The sequence below is a fragment of the Aotus nancymaae genome, unplaced genomic scaffold, assembly GCF_030222135.1.
Source record: "Aotus nancymaae isolate 86718 unplaced genomic scaffold, 86718_ANA_hifiasm-v0.15.2.pri h1tg000036l, whole genome shotgun sequence".
NCBI lineage: Eukaryota > Metazoa > Chordata > Mammalia > Primates > Aotidae > Aotus > Aotus nancymaae.
This window is the reverse complement of record NW_026988450.1, coordinates 68,726,053-68,745,385: the sequence shown is the minus strand read 5'-3', so window position 1 is coordinate 68,745,385 and position 19,333 is coordinate 68,726,053. Positions and strand designations below refer to the sequence as shown.

General features: G+C 36.7%; 1 protein-coding gene across 10 annotated transcripts in view; it reads right to left on the bottom strand.

The window, feature by feature from the left end:
• The window catches only part of COL14A1 (collagen type XIV alpha 1 chain), a 302,227-nt gene that overhangs the window by 53,037 nt on the left and 229,857 nt on the right, over positions 1-19,333 (bottom strand). For all 10 annotated transcript variants that reach the window (XM_012466432.2, XM_064384550.1, XM_064384551.1 and 7 more), the window contains 4 exons: positions 7,439-7,492; positions 3,396-3,491; positions 2,182-2,235; positions 1,766-1,819 (listed from right to left, as the gene is read on the bottom strand). In XM_012466432.2, the coding sequence (XP_012321855.2) occupies positions 1,766-1,819; positions 2,182-2,235; positions 3,396-3,491; positions 7,439-7,492 (258 nt within the window). The remainder of the gene's footprint in view (positions 1-1,765; positions 1,820-2,181; positions 2,236-3,395; positions 3,492-7,438; positions 7,493-19,333) is intronic.

The window sequence follows — 19,333 nt, the reverse complement described above, 5'->3', positions numbered from 1 at the left end:
ACACACACTAGAGGAATAGTAAAATATTTATAAAAAGTCTGTGTTGGTATATTGGTTTTAAAAGACAGAATTCCAAAACCAAATGATTCAAACACTAATCCAACATGCTTGATTTGTGAGTTCTTTGCCAAGATTGGACTTCATGCACAGATAAATCAAATAAACTCACTGAACTAAATCTTTAGAATTACCGTTTTCAGAACTTCAGGAATCACGAAGGAATCCAGGTGTGTAACCACACAGGATCTTAGCCTACGCCCTTTGCCAAAATATATAAATATTTCTAGACGCTCCTTCCACATGTCCAAGAACCCCACATAAATCTGCTATAGAATGCCTTCTTTAGATACATTCACCTAAACATGTTTCACAGACTGAGTGATTCCATTTGATAAACAGAGACTACACTGAGATTTTACACAAAAGAAAGTTTGCTGTTAAAAAAAAAGGTGGTGGGGGGAGTAGAAGGGTTGCATGTCTACACTTCTATAGAAAAAACAAGAACAATTTCATTATTCTTGAACAGTATAGCTACCTTGAGCTACAAGTAAGCCTTGTTTGAGTAGAGAAGTGAGTGCTCAAGCCAATTGTTTGCTAATCTAGTAAGTTCAACCAGAAAAACCAGTGAATGCCAGATGTGTTGTCCTTCACCGGATTGGATCCAAGTGGTTGCCACTCTGTATAATCCAGTGTTGAGAGAAACTGTGGAGCTGCTCACATGTCTAAATCAGTGACAGTTGAAGGAAGACCAGCCTCTCTGCCCCTTTTGAAAATTTAATGACTTCCTACTGCCTTCATGTTAAAGTTCAAAATCCTTAGCTGGAAAAAGTAGATTACTTAAGTGAATTTGTGCTTACCTCTCCAACCCATCTCTTAACAATCTCCCCACACCTAAGTATGTGTGCGCATGCATATAACACATACACACACAATTACTCTAATCTCCCGCCATACTAAACAATGTACAATATTGGAAATGCCCCACCTTCCCTTGCCTCTACCTCTTTGTATAAGCTGTTCCCTCTGCTTGCAATAGCTTTCCTTTCCTTGTTCATCTGGCTGACTTCTATCTTTCAATCGAGACTTGGTCTAGACGGTACCTCCTCTGAGAAATCTTGCTCCAGCCTCCAAGTCTAGTTTAGTTATCCATTCTTTGTGTTCTTACAGGGCTCTGCTCTCATTATAGAATGTAATAAAGTTTCTTACTTAATTATATTTCTTCCTAATAAACTATAAACTCTTTGAGAACAAGAACCTCAAATCTGGTTCAGTAAAATCTTGTTGACTAAACAAAGACCAGATGTTAGTGTATCATTTTCCTGAACATCTTTATACTTTATCCTACTGCTGTCCGCTTGAACAGATAAAAAGAAGCAATAATTGAACTACACTAAATAAATGGAGATTTCCCTGTAAGGCATGCTACAGAAAGCCATTCTATTTAAATTTCAATTTATATGGTTCTTGATTGGAAAAACCTACTAAACCAATGCACCCAATAAACTATATTCAGGTTATGGGAGCACTCGGAAAGGAATGTGCTAGTTTGAGAAGGTTTGGTGGAAGTTCCTAGGGTTTGATGAAGCAATGCACATACAAGATGTCAGTGAAGGGAAATAGATGCAGGACAGGTAGAATATTGATACGCAGGAGAAAACAAAAAGCAAAAAGGGGCTTGACTTCCTTACATAGAAGCCTGTCAGCAGTAAGAGTGGCTTGGTAAAAAGTCTACTTTCCTAAAAACCAACCTTGGGCAAGACCTTACCCTCTGGCCTGGTGAGCCGTCACGTCCTGGTGAACCAACACCTCCCGGGATACCCTAGGTAGAACAGGCACAAAAAAGAGTCAGGTTCACAGGAATGAGTCATCCTCTCACCCAGCTTCCCTGAAACAGATGAAGGCCTCCAAACAAACCTAAGAGCATAATGGTGAATCCTCTGTAACTTAGAATGCAGACTTGGAAGTTATCATGGGCAAAGAATGTTCCCTGCCAGAGCTCACCTGGGGAACATCAGTGTGACTCTCAAAAGGGGCTTAGGGCAAGTGAATACAGACAAATGGTCTTTAATATGAAAAACTCTTATTACCAAGATCACAACTGACTTCATAAGCTACAGCCTTTTTTCCCCCTTGGCAAAGGTGTAGACTGAGAGTAACAGACCTAAAAAATAAAAATAATACCTGTGGACCAGGAAGGCCAGTATCTCCCTTCTCTCCTTTTTCTCCTGGCATTCCCTGAATATCCAAAAGTACAGAGTTAAGTTCATATAGGTAAATTCTTAGTGTTTTCTTTTCCCTCTCTCATCATTTAAATATTTTTCCACAGTAAATTGAGTTCACACTAACATCTAAACAGAACACATTTCACTTTTCACATACGCGACACCATTTATGTAAGCATTCTGATGCAGCTGAACATTTATATACCAGGATAGTTTCAACACAAAAAATACAGTCCGATATGGTGAGGCCAATACGGTAAATACATGGAGGGCGGACTTGAACATTTCAGTATTATTTATGGCTTGGATTTTCCAATCTCATATCTATGTAGATTTGTTTTGTTTTGTTTTGGCTAGAAACACACTTAAATGGAATACAAGAAGAGAAAAGCAAACACAGAATCTGGCATGTAGTAAGACCTCAACCAATGTTTATTATTAGTAATTACACAAATTGGCATGTTAATGCTTTCTAAAATAATACTGTAGGAGAGACTTCTCAGCTAGGCAGACACAATCATATATGCAGAAAGATTGCCAAAAATTGAGCTTAAAAGGATCTGGTTGCTTCAAATATGAATTAAAGAGATTGGTTTTATTCCTAAATTTAGACCCCTATAGTAAGATTAATGAAGATCAGTAAATACAATTAAATTTTTTTTCAATGGTACAAAATGACTTCTCAAAGAAATGCAGCTACATTAAAGTACACCATCTAAAAATCTAAAACTCTCACTCTCCATAAATGGCACTTTGATGCCATTTGAGATAAGGATCATGAACAAATGGCTTTTATTAATCTATACCGGCAGTTACTACACATAATGAAAACGCTTAAATGTGTATAACATTTGTTACTTTCTAGATGTTATCACATCCATTAAGAATTTAGTTAAGCAAGAAAAAGGGCTATACACGTAAGCTTTGTTCTTCCTCTACAAACACGATGCTTGCAGATGTACCTGCTTCCTGTGCATGTACTTACTGATTAAAAGACCTTCCTCATTGAAAAAAAGATTGGCTAAGGGCATAACTAGTGACATGACACTCAATCATTGCTTTCAAAGGGACTGAGGTTCATTATTAAGGCACAGGAGACAAAAGTTCATTCTTTGTAACCGCATGGAAAAGAGATAACAATAAAACCCATCTGAATGTTTAAACACAACTCACAGGCATTCCTTGAATGGACAGACCACTTGGTCCTTGGGGTCCAGGTGGACCTTGAGGACCTGGAAGGCCATTTTCACCCCGAAGGCCATCTGGTCCCTGGAAGGCAACAGAGAAATGTCATCCTAAAAGTAAGTTAGACTCTCTGACATCCAGAAAATATTTCTGCTTAGGACAATTATCATTTGTTTCCTTACATAGTTTTTCCTAAGATCTGAAATACTCAGAATAACAAGACATAAAGCCTCAAATGATTTACCTTCCAGGTAAAAAGTCAGCAGTAAACCGTAAGAGTAAACACACAGGGACTGCTGCAACTTTATTAATATCATTACTACTTTTGCTTCTGTAAATAAGAGTGCTGTGCCAACTGTGTAAGTAATGAGACCTCCCACACTCCATAACAAACTTATAAGTATAAGTGCTTCAAGACCACCCTCCTAGTCTGCGAAGGTTCACACTGTCCAGATGAACTGCATTCTACCTCCACTACTGTCAAACACCTACCTCAGGGGGACTCCTCTGCATTTACTGAGAACTTTGCACCTGGCCTCTTCTTTCTTCCTTACTTTGACGCTGCCATCACACTATACCTCCTTCAATGTCCGCTGAATGACCTTCCCTAGGCTTAGTATTATTTTATTTCCTTTAAAAAAAAATTTTTTTTTAGGCAGTCTCACTCTGTTGCCCAGGCTGGAGTGCAGTGGCACAATCTTAGTTCACCGCAACCTCCGTCTCCCAGGTTCAAGCAATTCTCATGCCTCAGCCTCCTGAGTAGCTAGGATTACAGGTGTGTACCACTACATCTGGCTATTTTTTGTATTTTTAGTAGAGACAGGGTTTCACCATGTTGGCCAGACTGATCTTGAACTCCTGACCTCAGGTGATCTGCCTGCTTCGGTCTCCCAAAGTGCTGGAATTACAGGCGTGAGCCACCATGCCCAGCCTATTTTACTTCCTTTCTTTTCAGGATCAGACATCCCTTTCACTTCAGTAACCCTTACTTCTGTAGCTTGGATCTTGTTGTGGTATAACTAAAACTAAACCACATATGAAATCTTAGACCTAGAAAACCTACCTATCCTCAACCTCTTCTGTCTCACTCTGTGACTTCAACTAAAGCTATTCTTTTATTAAATGAAGACGTCCCAACGTCTGGGTATCATGTTAGATGTGAGACTGGTGAGTACCCATTAATTGGCAGAAAGAATACAGAAAAAGAAGCATTGTGGGGTAAAGTTTGGGTAGATAATGAGTGCAGACTAAGACTAGTTAAGATTTAGGTGCATGGGAAAACCATGTGGAAATGTCCAGCAGCCCAAGGAGTTAGGTAAGGTCTGTGCTGGGATGGATTTTGGAGTAGTTGAAAATGTATTTATAGGTGAGGTTATCAAGGAGAATGTATCGAGAGAATGAAAGAGAATATGGATAAAAATGAGATGATAATTAGGTAGAAGAGAAAGGAAGAGAAACCTGGGGAAGAATCTGAAATGAAAAAGCCCAAGAATTAGGAAGAGGATGAAGATGGAGTGGTATAGTGGTGCAGAAAAGGTCAAAGGAGGAGAAATTTTCAAAGAAGTGTTTGATTGCGTCAAATTTTGTGGTGATCTCAAATAAGAAAAATTAAACCCTAAACTATGGATCTGGTAATTGGAGACTTTTACAAGAGAATTTTCATAGGACTCCTAGGGGAACAGAAAGCACATGTGGGTTGAGAATTCTCTGGGAGGTGAGGATGTGGAAGCACTCAGTGATAACTATTCTTACAAGGAGCATGGCATAAGAGGGAGAGAGAAGGAGGGAGCTGGGTTTTTTAAAATACCATGGAGGAGACAAGGAGGCAATTTTAAAATATTGCTGTCTATAATGGTTTAACAATATATCATTTAAATATATATTATTATTTATTTTTATTTTTTTGAGACAGAGTCTCACTCTGTTGCCCAGGCTGAAGTGCAGTGGCACTATCTCGGCTTACTGCTGTCTCTGCCTTCTGGGTTCAAACGATTGTCATGCCTCAGCCTCCCAGGTAGCTGGGACTACGGGCACCCACCACCACACCTGGCTAATTTTGTATTTTTAGTAGAGATAGGTAGGGTTTTACCATGTTGGCTAGGATAGTCTCAAACTCCTGACTTCAGGTGATCCACCTGCCTCAGCCTCCCAAAGTGCTGGAATTACAGGCATGAGCCACTGCGCCCAGTCGAATTTAATAACATATTATTGAGAAATTGCAAGTAGAAGGGCAGAAAGTAGAGGGTTCCATTTCATTCTGTAAAATACGAGGCAAAATGACTAAGACAGACCAACAAGAGGGTTGCTTTGTGCTTCCAAATTCTTATTCTCTATTTGCTGCAACAAAATAAAAAATAATACGTATTGGGGCCTTCCGTAGGGAAGGTATCTATTCCTGCACAGTCCACATTGGTGGACATGTCAGCATCCTTTGTCGAATAAGACTTTTTCCAAAAATCACTACATACTTAAATCTGTGATTCATCAAAATCATCATATAGAAATAACCATATCAGTAGCAGTCCTATGGGAATGAATAATTGGAGGAAATGGGTGGGTCTTGGGATCACCAAAAATCTATGAACTCATTTATCTTTATGATTAGGACGATCATCCAGTGATCATGTTAGAAAACACTGGGGTCATGTCGATAGAGGCATTGGGAAGAGGGAGCCAGAATCTATAGGAGCAGAGGGGCACTGCCTTTGAGTGAAACTGAGGAAGAGCCAGTGTACCCTTGCTTGAGAATAACAAGGAGGTAGAGGCTGCAGGGAGCAAAGGTCATGCCACTGCCCTTCTTATAGCACCATAAAAGATGGAGCCAAGCAAGATGCATCAAGTCTATTCCAGCAAACAAAACAAAGAAAGAAAGGAGACATCTCACGGTCTGAGTTTTGAATTGGCTAGTACCTGATTAAGTACCTTCAGCCTTCTTGCATTTACTTCTTTTTTATCCCAGTATTTTCTTCTACCTTGCTTCATCTGTTTCCAATTTTATGGTGACAAGCCTTGCAATGTTCTCCTCCCCATGAATAAATGCTATGTAAATTTAATAAGAAACCATATTGAGCAGTAAGTCAGGCAGGATGGATGGAGAAGAGAACATGTGGAGCAGCATGGTGGAAATGAGACGGGAGTCAAGTTATAAAGAACCTTAAATGCCTCTGCAAAGAGGGTGAACGGTATTCTGAAGGCAACAGCATGTGACGGCAGGTTTTTGAAGAGTATGATCTGATCCAGCATAGACTTTAAGGAAATTAATCTGGGGGCAGATGTGAAGAATCAATCGAAATGTTAAGCCACTTGGGACAGAAGACCAGTCAGAAGATTTGCCAAGAGCTGGAGAGACGATGGTGAGGCCTGAACTCCATTAGTGACTGGGCTTCTGCCAGTCCTCAGGATGCCTTCGTGCAAAGTAGAAAAACGTGTTCTTGACATGGCTTGGCATGGCTTGGGCTCTTGGCGGGTGCCTTTGTACAGTGTACAACCTGAACCACCACATTTGGTGACCCTGGCCAGTAAGAATGAAAAGCAAAGCTGTGTGTTTGATTATATATAGTGCAATGGAGGAGGAGGAGGAATCCAAAACCCAAGAAACTACCTGGACGGGACTGATGCCAAGTTGTGGTTCTGCATGATTCCTCTAAAGGTACATTTTTGTTGTAGGTAGAGGAAGAGACGAGTGTACAAATTCTGAGAGAATTACCTCAGAGACTAAACCACTCAGTACACTGACACTCTTATTTTTGACCTAGAAGCCTTTCTTTTTACTGAGTTATTAAATATTCTTTTTTGATTAAAAAGCATAGTCTTTAAAAATAAGAAAGAAGGGTTAGGCCCAACTTTCATAAAAATATGAGGAACTTTATATTGTAAGGGTGAACTAAGTCATATTCAACTCCAAAATGATGACTATTTATGAAAGAGAGACAGATGAGACAGAGACAGAGAGAGAGAGAGAGAGACAGAGAGAGAGAGATTGACAGAGAGAGAGAGAGAGAGAGAGGAAAAAAAAAAAACATACACATTACCTTTGGACCTGGTTCACCTTGCTGGCCCTTTGGTCCTCGGAGTCCTGGACCACCCTGGCAAACAGATGTTAAGAATTAGCTCAAAGGCAAATCTCAAAACAGTGTATTTCATTCATTTTCCTTAATAGTATGAATTAACTCATTATTATTTTATGTAAAGGCCAACACACTGTGTAATAGTATACATTCACCATGATCCTTAACTGGAAATTTACCACCCAGCCCCAGCTCTGCAGACGATTTCAAAGTTTTGGAAAACTTTCTTTGCCAAATCCTTTTTAAATATTGAAAAAATGTAAGATTTTATTTAGTCTTCTATTTAGTGATTATAGAAGACTGCCATTACTAATGGATGCAAAGAATAAAGTACACTGGGCTTGGTGCAGTGGCTCACGCCTGTAATCCCAGCACTTTGGGAGACTGAGGTAGGCGGATCACAAGGTCAGGAGTTTGAGACCAGGCTGATCAACATGGTGAAACTCCTTCTCTACTAAAAACACAAAAAATTAGCTGGGTGTGGTGGCAGACACCTGTAATCCCAGCTATTAGAGAGGCTGAAGCAGGAGAATCGCTTGAACCTGGGAGATGGAGGTTAGAGTGAGCCAAGATCGCACCAATGCACTCCAGCCTGGGCGACAGGGTAACTTCATCGTTGTGTGAACATCTTGAAATGTACTTACACAAACTTAGAGGTTATATGTACTTTTATCTGTAGATATTTTCTACATGGAAAACCAAATGTCCCAGTACCATCACTGAATATCAATCATATCTCCTACTTGATCTACAATGCCAGTACCAAGTGCCATATATCAGGTATCTATGTAGGCTCCATTATAGTTTTCCCCCAGTGTGTCAGACACTATTGGAGGGATACCTAAAAGCCTTTTCTAACCCCCTTCTGCCTTGTATGCCTACGAAAAAGCCTAAAAGAGGCAGATACTTGTTTTCTCAGCTTTTCTTAGCAACCCGGAATAGTCGTGTTAAGCAGTTTTGGCCAATTTGAATCAGAATCAGCAAACCTAAGCAAAGCAACGTGGGAAACTCGAACAAGCACAGGTCCTTGATGAAGCTGTCTGGCAACCTCATTTGCCTTCTTCAGACCATCTGCCTCTACACCTTTTATTGAGCAAACAATAAATGTTCTATTGTCCTCATAGTTTATGCTATTGTGTTAGCTAAATTTTCCGCTTCTTGCGGCCTAGTGTGTCCCGGTTAACATGCCCAGTCTGTTGCAACTTTTTAATTTTGTTTGTGCATCTTAAATAATTTGTTTTCAGGTGCAGATCTTGTTCAAATGTGACTCTTTATCTCACAGATACTCATGTCAGAGGCACCATGTCTAAAACCCAGGGACCATTTTATACTTCTAACTTACTTTCCACCTCTCCCTAATCCTTGTCACTGAGCATATGATAAGAATTCAACAAATATTTGTGGATGAAAACAATCATCTTTGTAAAAGGGAGGGTGAACCTATGCAAAGAGAATAGGATTCTTCCATCTAGGCCTTCCTACAGATCCTTTAGTTTTACTGATACATCATACTACTGAGTACATTCTTGAATGATAAAACGATAATTTATTACATATTGCTCAAGATATTATTTCTTAGTTTATTATACTTTATTTCGAATATAAATTTTCTTTATTTCAAATTTTTGAAATATAAAATTTCAATTGCTTTTTTCTCATTTTACATCTTTTTCCCCCTCCAAATCAAAGCTCAACCCTTCCCTCTCACATCTCTGCTCCTTCTCTTCATTAGAAAGTTTGTTCTGTAGGTAACAAATATTTTATGACTGTTCCAGCAGTATTACAGCTGAAAAGACTTGAAACCCTCCAGCTATAAACACATATTAATGTTGGCTAAAACACTATTGTAATTAAGAACTCTATTCTTAAGTACTAAGAAGAAAGAAAAAATTAAAAACTACAGTATACATGTGAACTGAAATTGCCCTTAGGAAGGATGGGAAAGATGGCTGAGGCTTGCTGGAAAGTTTATGTTTTCGAGTTCACACGAGGCATTTAAATGCATTTAAAGTGAATTTGGACCTATGATAGGTGGGGGAAGGGTTGAAAAGGAAATATTCTTTAAAACTAAGGCAGCCAACAGAATGGGAAAAAATTTTTGCAATACACTCATCTGACAAAGGGCTAATAACCAGAATCTCAAAGTAATTACAAAGAACTTAAACAAATTTACAAGAAAAAAACAACCCCATCGAAAAGTGGGCAAAGGATATAAACAGATACTTTTCAAAAGAAGATATTTATGCAGCCAACAAACATACGAAAAAAAAGCTCATCATCACTGGTCACTAGAGAAATGGAAATCAAAACCATATTGAGATACCATCTCACGCCATTAAAATGGCCATCATTAAAAAATCAGGAGACAACAGATGCTGAACAGGATGTGGAGAAATAGGAACACTTTTACACTGCTGGTGGGATTGTAAATTAGTTCGACCATTGTGGAAGACAGTGTGGCGATTCCTAAAGGATCTAGAAATAGAAATTCCATTTGACTCAGCAATCCCATCACTGAGTATATACCCAAAGGATTATAAATCATTCTGTTATAAAGAGACATGCACACATATGTTTATTGCAGCACTGTTTACAATAGCAAAGACTTGGAACCAACCCAAATGCCCATCAATGATAGACTGGATAAAGAAAATAGAGCACATATATACCACGGAATACTATGCAGCCATAAAAAAGGATAAGTTCATGTCCTTTGCAGGAACATGGATGAAGCGGGAAATCATCATTCTCAGCAAACTGACATCAGAACAGAAAACCAAACACTGCATGTTCTCACTCATAAGTGGGTGTTGAACAGTGAGAACACATGGACACAGGGAGGGGAACATCACACACTGGGGCCTGCCAGGGGGTTGATGGGGGTAGGGGAGGGATAGCAGGAGTTGGGAGAATTGGGGAAGGACAACATTAGGAGAAATACCTAATGTAGATAACAGAGGGATGGATGCAGCAAACCACCACGGCACGTGTATACCTACGTAAGAAACCTGCATGATCTCCACATGTACCCCAGAACTTAAAGTATTAAAAAATAAAATTAAATTAAAAAACTGAGGAAACTGGCCAGGCACGGTGGCTCATGCCTATAATCCCCTGCATGTTGGGAGGCTGACACTGTTTAAGCTCAGGAGTTCAAGACCAGCCTGGACAAGATGGTGAAACCCCATCTCTACTAAAAAGCACAAAAATTAGCTGCATATGTTGGCACACACATGTAGTCCCAGCTACTCAAGAGGTTGAGGTGAGAGGATCCCTTAAGCCTCGAAGGCAGAGGTTGCAGTGAGCCAACATCCTGCCAATGAACTCCAGTCAAAAAAAAAAAAAGAACGAAATTGAAAGGCTACGTTATGAATGAGCTACAGAAAATAATGGCCAACTGTCAGGTGGGTGACCAAGATGTCCTTCTTACATTAGCTATGGGTGAGGTAGAAAATGCCTCCCCTAAACAAATAATACCTTGAAACTGATTCTTACATAATCTGGGGACAAGAATTTATATTGTCTGTGAAGATTTGCAAGTCAAACCTTTAAAGTAATTTTCAATTGGTTGTGAACTCAATTACACACTAAAAAAAATCACAAAATACATGTGGAAACAAGTTAGCATGAATAAGATCAGTAGGAAAACAAATGGCAGAATAAGAATCACACACACTACAAATTTTGAAAATATCAGATAAATAAGCTGTACTTATGATATGTATTTAGAAAAAATATTTTGAAGGTATTATAAAGGAAAGATGAGACAAATAACCAGGAATATTTAAAAAGGAACCAAATAAAACTTCTAGATAAGCAAAATATATAATCATTGAAATCAGACACAGAATAGATAATTTAAATAGCATATTAAACATAAGTAAACATAGAGTACAATGAAAAATAAATTTGAAGCAATTACACAGAATGAAGCCCAAAGAGACAAGTAGAAAATAAATAAGAGAGATTAAGAGACATGGAGAGTAAAATGAGAGGTTATGAGGTATATTTAGTTAGAGTTTCAGAAAAACATGAAAGAGATGATTAGGAGAGAGCCAATATTCAAAGAGATAATGGCTGAGAATCTATCAAATTTAATGAGAAACAGTGATATTCAAATCCATGAAGCCGCCAAAATTTCAAAATAACAACAATAAAAATTCAGACCAAGATCTATTATGGTGAAACTTCAGAAGTACAAAGACAAAAGGATCATGAAAACAACCAGGGAGAAAAGACATATTTCCCACAATAAAATGGCAATGAATTAGACTGAGGGCTGACTTTTCAAAAGCAACAGTGAAACTCATAAAACAGTGTGATAGCATTTACAAAGCATTAAAAGAAAATTGAGCAATTGCATCCCAATTTATTAGTTTGAAAAGTTATCCGATTGGTTTGAGATCAATTAAATTTTAAGCAAGATAGAAGGTACATTATTTTCTTATATTAATATATAAGCTGATAGCTGGTCCAAGGAACTAGAGCATATTAGATGTATAAAGACCCACATCAGGCTGGGTGCAGTGGCTCATGCCTGTAATCCCAGCACTTTGGCAGGCTGAGGTGGGTGGATCACCTGAGGTCAGTGATTTGAGACCAGTCTGGCCAACATGGTGAAACTCTGTCTCTACTAAAAAAAAATACAAAAGTTAGTCAGGTGTGGTAGCTCATATCTGTAGTCCCAGCTACAGATCACTAGGCTGAGGCAGGAGGATCACTTGAACCTGGGAGGCAGAGGCTGCAGTGAGCCAAGATCATACTACTGCACTCCAGCCTGGGTGACAGAGCAAGACTCGTCTCAAAAAAACACACACAAAAAAAATCCTACATCATTTTCATCTTATTGCTCCTCTAATGTTCTAGAACATTGCTTATCAAAGCTAACTTGCTACCAGCATGTTCTCATTTCAGCCAGTTGGAAAGGGAGAAAATGGTTGAGAACAGCATTTGGTTTTCATTTAAGAACAACACCCAAGATATATGCAACACCCTTTCTCTCATATTCCATTAGCCAGGACTTAGTCATAAGGTCATACCTACTTACATAGGATTCCAAGAAATCAAGTCCCTAGTTGGATGGTTATGAGTTCAGTTAAAACTCAGGGGACTGTATTATTACAAAGAAGCAGTGGAAATGAATTTGATGACAATTAGCAATCTCTGTGCAACTATGAAAACTATCTTTTAAAAACATTTCAGATGTCAGAAATAAATATATTTCAGATGAACAAAAACTAATAATTTACCACCAATATTCTCTCATTAAGAAATATGCATAGGACATAATTTAAAATAAAGAAAAATGATCAAAGAAGAAATTATGACCCAAGAAATAGAAAATATATAGGCAAATCTTAACAAATACTAATTTGTAACAAGCAATAATGATAATCAAGACATCTAATTTGTGATGTTAAAAACAGTATTAAAATACTGGATGGTAAGAGTACATAAATTATTAAAAAGCTGATCTAAGATAAAAGAATTTCAACTCATCATACTGGCAAAAGGAAGCTAGAAATATTGATTATTTTAAACTTTGTTAAACTTCTGGGTTAGTAAAAACTTCTTGTTAACTATTAATAGAAAAGCTATAGAGTATACTTTTCAAACTAGTGAAAGAGGAAAAAGAAATATGAAAAAAGCAAAGACAAAAATAAATAAATACAATCTCAAGCAAGAAATATTTATATAAGACAAAAAAAAGCAAAATTAAGAAATTAAGAAAAACCAAGAAAGTAAAATTAAGGTTGTGGATATAAGTCAGAATAGGTCAGTTATCACAACCAACAGAACAGACTAAACTATGAAAGAAAGATTGTAAAACCAAATTAAAAGCAAAATCTTGGCATATGCTATTTAAAGAGAAATATCTAAAATATAAAGACATCAAAATGTTGCAAATAAATGAAGAAAATGTATACTAGACAAAGAATCCAAAACACAACTATTGAAACATATTAATATTAGACAAATCAGACTTGAAGTAAAAAGCTTTACTGCAGTTAAATGGTTTCATTAACAAAACAAGCCAATGGAAAGACAACAGTTTTAAATTTTTGAATATTTTAACATAATCTCAGTATATATAATGAAGAATTACAAAGAGAATTTGACAAATTGACAGTTGAAGTGGAAGATTTTAAGACATCTATATCAGTAAGCTGAAAATAAAGTTTGAATATGAAAAATAACAATTTGATATAAAATTTTGTATATATATAAAGTTTTGAACTCCACAATTAGAAAACATGTTTTCTTCTAAAATGTATACACAGAACATCTGCAAAACTTGACAAAATGCCACATTAGCAAATATCAAGACATGTCAATGAATTGGTACTATAAGTCTACCTTCCCTGATCAAGTGCAAAAAAAAAAAAAATCAATAAGAAAAGAATAGCAAAAATCCTACATACAATTAGAAATTTTAAAAAGACGCTTATAAGTAAATTGTGAGTAAAAGGAATAGGGTTATAAACTCAATAGCTTATTGAAATATTAAATTTGACTACATTAGATTTAAAATTTTTAGATAATTCATATTTTCATAATCAACAGCAAGCAAACTACAGACCTGGAAAAGATACATATGCATATGTGCACACACGTATATGTATTTGGAAAAGATATTTTCAAAGCATATCACTAATAAAGGATTGGTGTCCAGAATATTTAAAACCATCTACCAATCAATGAGTAACAAAACAAGACAGCACAATGGAAAACAAACAAAAAAATTAGAGGTATATGTTTATATAGGAAGAAACTTAAGTGGCTTATAGACAAATGGAAAATTACTCAATTTCGCCAGCAATGAGGGAAGGTGATACTTAAAATAACAATGACAGATCAGATAAGAAAAATTCTTGTGTCTGACAACACCAGCCAGAGTTGTGAGAGTACAGGGCACCCAGATCCCTAACATAGAGACTCTGAAAGGGAAGATGAAGACAACCACCTTGAAAATCCACTTTTCTTACTCTCCAACAAGTCTGATTCTAAGTGCTATTTCTAGAGCACTCACATATGTTTACAAGGAGACATAAAGGATGCTTACCATAGCAATATTTGTAGTAGGAAAATACTCCACAGTAATGAACTGATAATGTAGTTTGATGGTGGAATATTTCATAGCACTATAACCAATTATAAACTATATACCACTATAAAAAATGTGTTAACCTAGATACATTTTAAAGATCAAGTTTCGAACAGATATACCAGGATAATATTTATATTACTGTCAAAACACAATACTAGAATATGTAATATTGTTTAGGAATACATGCTTATATATTAATAGTAGGAGTATAAAAACACAGGGTAGAGGAAGAGAAGGAATGGGGACTGAGGTTTCAGATAAGAAACAGAAACCCTAGGCTGGGCATGGTGGCTTATGCCTATAATCCTAGCACTTTGGCTGGCTGAGGCAGGCAGATTGCTTATGCCCAGGAGTTCAAGACCAGCTTTGGCAACATGGCAAAACCCCATCTCTACAAAATACAAAAGTTAGCCAGGTGTGGAGGTGTATGTCTGCAGTCCAAGCTACTCGAGAGGCTGACATGGGAGGATTGCTTGAGCACGGGATGTGGAAGTTGCACCACTGCATTCCAGCCTACAAAACAGAGTGAAACCCTGGCTCAAAAGAAACCCTGAATAGACCAATAACAATCAGTGAGATTGAATCAATAGCTTTAAAAAACTGCCAACAACAAAAAAGCCCAGGGCCAGATGTATTCAAAGATGAATTCTATGAGACATTCAAAGAAGAATTGGCACCAATCCTAGTAAAACTATTCTGAAAGATGGAGGAGGGAATCCTCCTTACCTCATCTTATAAAACTCTGATACCAAAACGAGAAAAGGACAAACAACAAAACTACAGACCAATACATAGATGCAAAAATAATCAACAAAACATTAGGTAATCAAATTCAACAGCATATTAAAAAGATAATATACAATGATCAAATGGCTTTCATCCCAGGGATGCAGGGGTGATTTAACATATGCAAGTCAACAAATACGATATATTGCATAAAAATAATTATTAATAAAAAACACATGATCATCCCAATAGATGCAGAGAAAGCATTCAATAAAACCCAGTATCCCTTTACAATAAAAACTCTCAACAAAATAGGCAAAGAAAGCATATATCTCAAAGTAATAAAAGCCATTTATGACAAAACCACAGCCAACATCATACTGAACAGGAAAAGCTGAAAGTGTTCCCCCTGAGAACTGGAACAAAACAAGGATGCCCACTTTTATCACTTCTATTCAACATAGTACTGGAAGTCCTAGCCAGAGCAACTAGGCAAGAGAAAGAAATAAAGGGCATCCAGACAAGAAAAGAGAAAGTCAAACTATCACTGTTCACTGATGATATGATGGTATACCTAGAAAATCCTAAAGATTCCTCCAAAAGACTCCTAGATTTCATAAACAAATTCAGTAAAACTTCACATCACAAAATTAATGTACACAAATCAGTAGCACTGCTATACACCAGCAATGACCTAGCTAATAATCAAATCAAGAACTCAGTCCCTTTTACAACAGCTGACAAAAAAAAAAAAGAAAGAAAGAAAATACCTATGAATATACTAACCAAAGACATGAAAGAGCTCTTTAAGGAGAATTACATAACACTACTGAAATAAATCAGGAATGATACAAACAAATGGAAATACATCTTATGCTCATGGATTGAAAGATTCAATTTCATGAAAATGACCTTACTGCCCAAAGTAATCTGCAGATTCACTGCAATTCCTATCAAAATACCAACATCATTTTTCACAGAATTAGAAAAAACAGTCCTGAAATTCATAGTGAGCCAAAAAGAGCCCGAATAGTCAAAGCAATCCTAAGCAAAAAGAACAAATCTGGAGGAATTACATTACCTGACTTCAAATTATGCTACAAAGCTACAGTAACCAAAACAGGATGGTACTGGTACAAATAGACACATGAATTGATGATACAGAATAGAGCACCCAGAAATAAAGCCAAATACTTAAAACAAACTGATCATCAACAAAGCAGACAAAAACACAAACTGGGGAAAGAACATCCTATTTAATAAATGGTGCTGGGAAAACTGGATAGCCACAGGTAGAAAAAACAGATCCCTTTATCTTACCTTATACAAAAATAAAGTCAAATGGATCAAAGGCTTAAATTTGAGACCTGAAACCATAAAAATTCTAGCAGATAACCTGGGAAAATCTCTTCTGAATATTGACCTAGGCAAAGAATTTGACTAAGACCCCCAAAACAAATACAACAAAAACAAAAATAAATAAATGGGACTTAATTAAACTAAAAGGCTTCTGAACAGCTAAAGAAATAATCATCAGAACAAACAGACAACCCATAGAATGAGAAAGAATATTTGCAAACTATGTATCCAACAAAGGACTAGTATCTAGAATCTATAAGGTACTCAAATCAGCAAGAATAAAACACACAATCCCATCCAAAAATGGGCAAATGACATGAATAGCTATTTCTCAAAAGAAAATAAACAAATGGCCAACAAACATATGAAAAAATGCTCAACATCACTAATTATCAAAGAAATGCAAATTAAAGCCACACTGAGACACCACCTTACCCCTGAAAAGATGGCCATTATTAAAAGTCAAAAAACAAAAGATGTTGGCATGGATGTGGTAAAAAGGGAACACTTATTCACTACTGGTGGAAATTAATTTAGTATAACCTCTATGGAAAACAGAATGGAGATTTCTTAAAGAATTAAAAGTAGATCTATTATTCAATCCAGCAATCTTACTGTTGGTTATCTACCCAAAGGAAAAAAAAAAGTTATTATATCAAAAAGACTCCTGAAGGCGTATGTTTAATGTAGCACAATTCACAATTGCAAAGATATAGAACCAACCTCAGTGCCCATAGACCAACTAGTGGATAAATAAAATGTGGAATCTATCTATATATATATATACACACACACCATGAAATGTAACTCAATCATAAAAAAAAAAAAAATGAAATAATGTCTTTTGCAGCAACCTGGATGAAGCTGGAGGCCATTATTCTAAGTGAAGTAATTCAGGAATGAAAACTCCCATATCATATGTTCTCACTTATAAATGAAAGCTAAACTCTGGGTACACAAAGGCATAAAGAGTGGTATAATGGACTTTGGAGACTCAGAAGGGGAAAGGTGAGAGAGGAATGAGGGACACAAAACTACATATTGGGTACAATGTACACTACTTGTGTGATAGGTGCATAAAATCCCAGACTCTAAAATACCCATTATATGATTCTTTAAAATAGACTGCTTTTAGAGCAGTTTTAGGTTCACAAAAAGCTGAGCAGAAAGTGCAGAGCATTACCTACCCTCTACCATGAGCACACTCAGCCTCCACTAGCAACATTCTGCACAAAAGTATCACATTTATTATGACTGACGAACCTATGCTGTCACACCATTAGGAATTCATGCTGAACCTAAGTCCACAGTTTACATTACGGTTCACTCTTGGTTTTGCACAATCCATGGGCTTGGACAACTGTGTTAAATAAGCAGGAGGTCACTGACCTGAAGCTGTCTCATACCTTGAGCTCCTATGTAACAAACTGCAACATGATCCAGCACGTAAATAGACTGAAATCTGAATTAGGAGTATATTTTCTGTACCAAATAGCCAGGTTTTAGCCAATCACAAACAGCAGAGCTACAGCCAATTACAAGTACACCTAACTGATCAAACTATTCCCAAGTAAGTCATAAGCTTCTGTAGCCAATCAGATGATTTCTCTACTTTGCTTCTGTTTGACCTATGAAAGCCCACTGCTCACATTGCTGAGTGGAGCTCCCTGAATATCTTGTTCTGAGTGCTTCCCATTTCATGAATCTTTCTTTGCTCAAATAAATCCTGTTAAATTTAATTTGTCTAAAGTTTTCCTTTTAGCAAATGTATGATAATATGTATCTACTATACATGTCATTATTATACACATTAGTTTCACTCCCTTAATTATATTTTTAATAATTCTTTTTATCTTTGAAATGTTTTACAATTAAACATGAATATTACACAAATTGTACGTATCTTTTATTTTGGCAGAGAAAATAAGGGATATAATCTGTGAATAACATAAGTCAACTCAGCTCTGCCCCCAAAACTTACTCAAACATACCCTGTGAGAATCCTCAGAATACAGTCAGTAATTATTGTCTTCTACTAGGTTTGAAGGCTTATTCCTGGAAATACATGTGGACTTTCTCTGAGATCGTCAGGGACAAAATCATGTGCAATGAATAAATTTTAGCCATGGATCAAATAACATCTAATATTCTGAATAAATAGCATCTAGTACTTTTCATATCTTAGTGTATTCAGTAATTGTTTTCTACACTGCTATGCTGGAGATTCTGCATGTTTAACAAGTATCCCAGGTGATTCTGAAACAAGGAACAGTTTGAAAAACTATAGTATATAATATTGCTTTTTATTGTTCTGAAGAAAAATCTGGAGCACAGCTAAAAATAAATCCTTTTGATTCCCAGATTGAACTAAATACAACACTTTACATCTCATTAAAGTTTCATAATGCACAAAGTACTTACAAACATATTATCTTGTGTATTTCTCACAATACCAGTAAAAGAGATGGGTACTATTTTATACGGGAGGAAATGGAAGTTCACAGTGGCTCAGTGACTTGCCTATTCTTAATGATTTAAACTGAATGCTCCTACCATTGCTCCACACATGCTTCTCTGAAATAAACAATCTTTTGTTTTAAAAAATGTTTGAGTTCTACAACCAGAGCTTGAAAGAATGTTCTATGTACCCAAGATAAAGGAGGAAG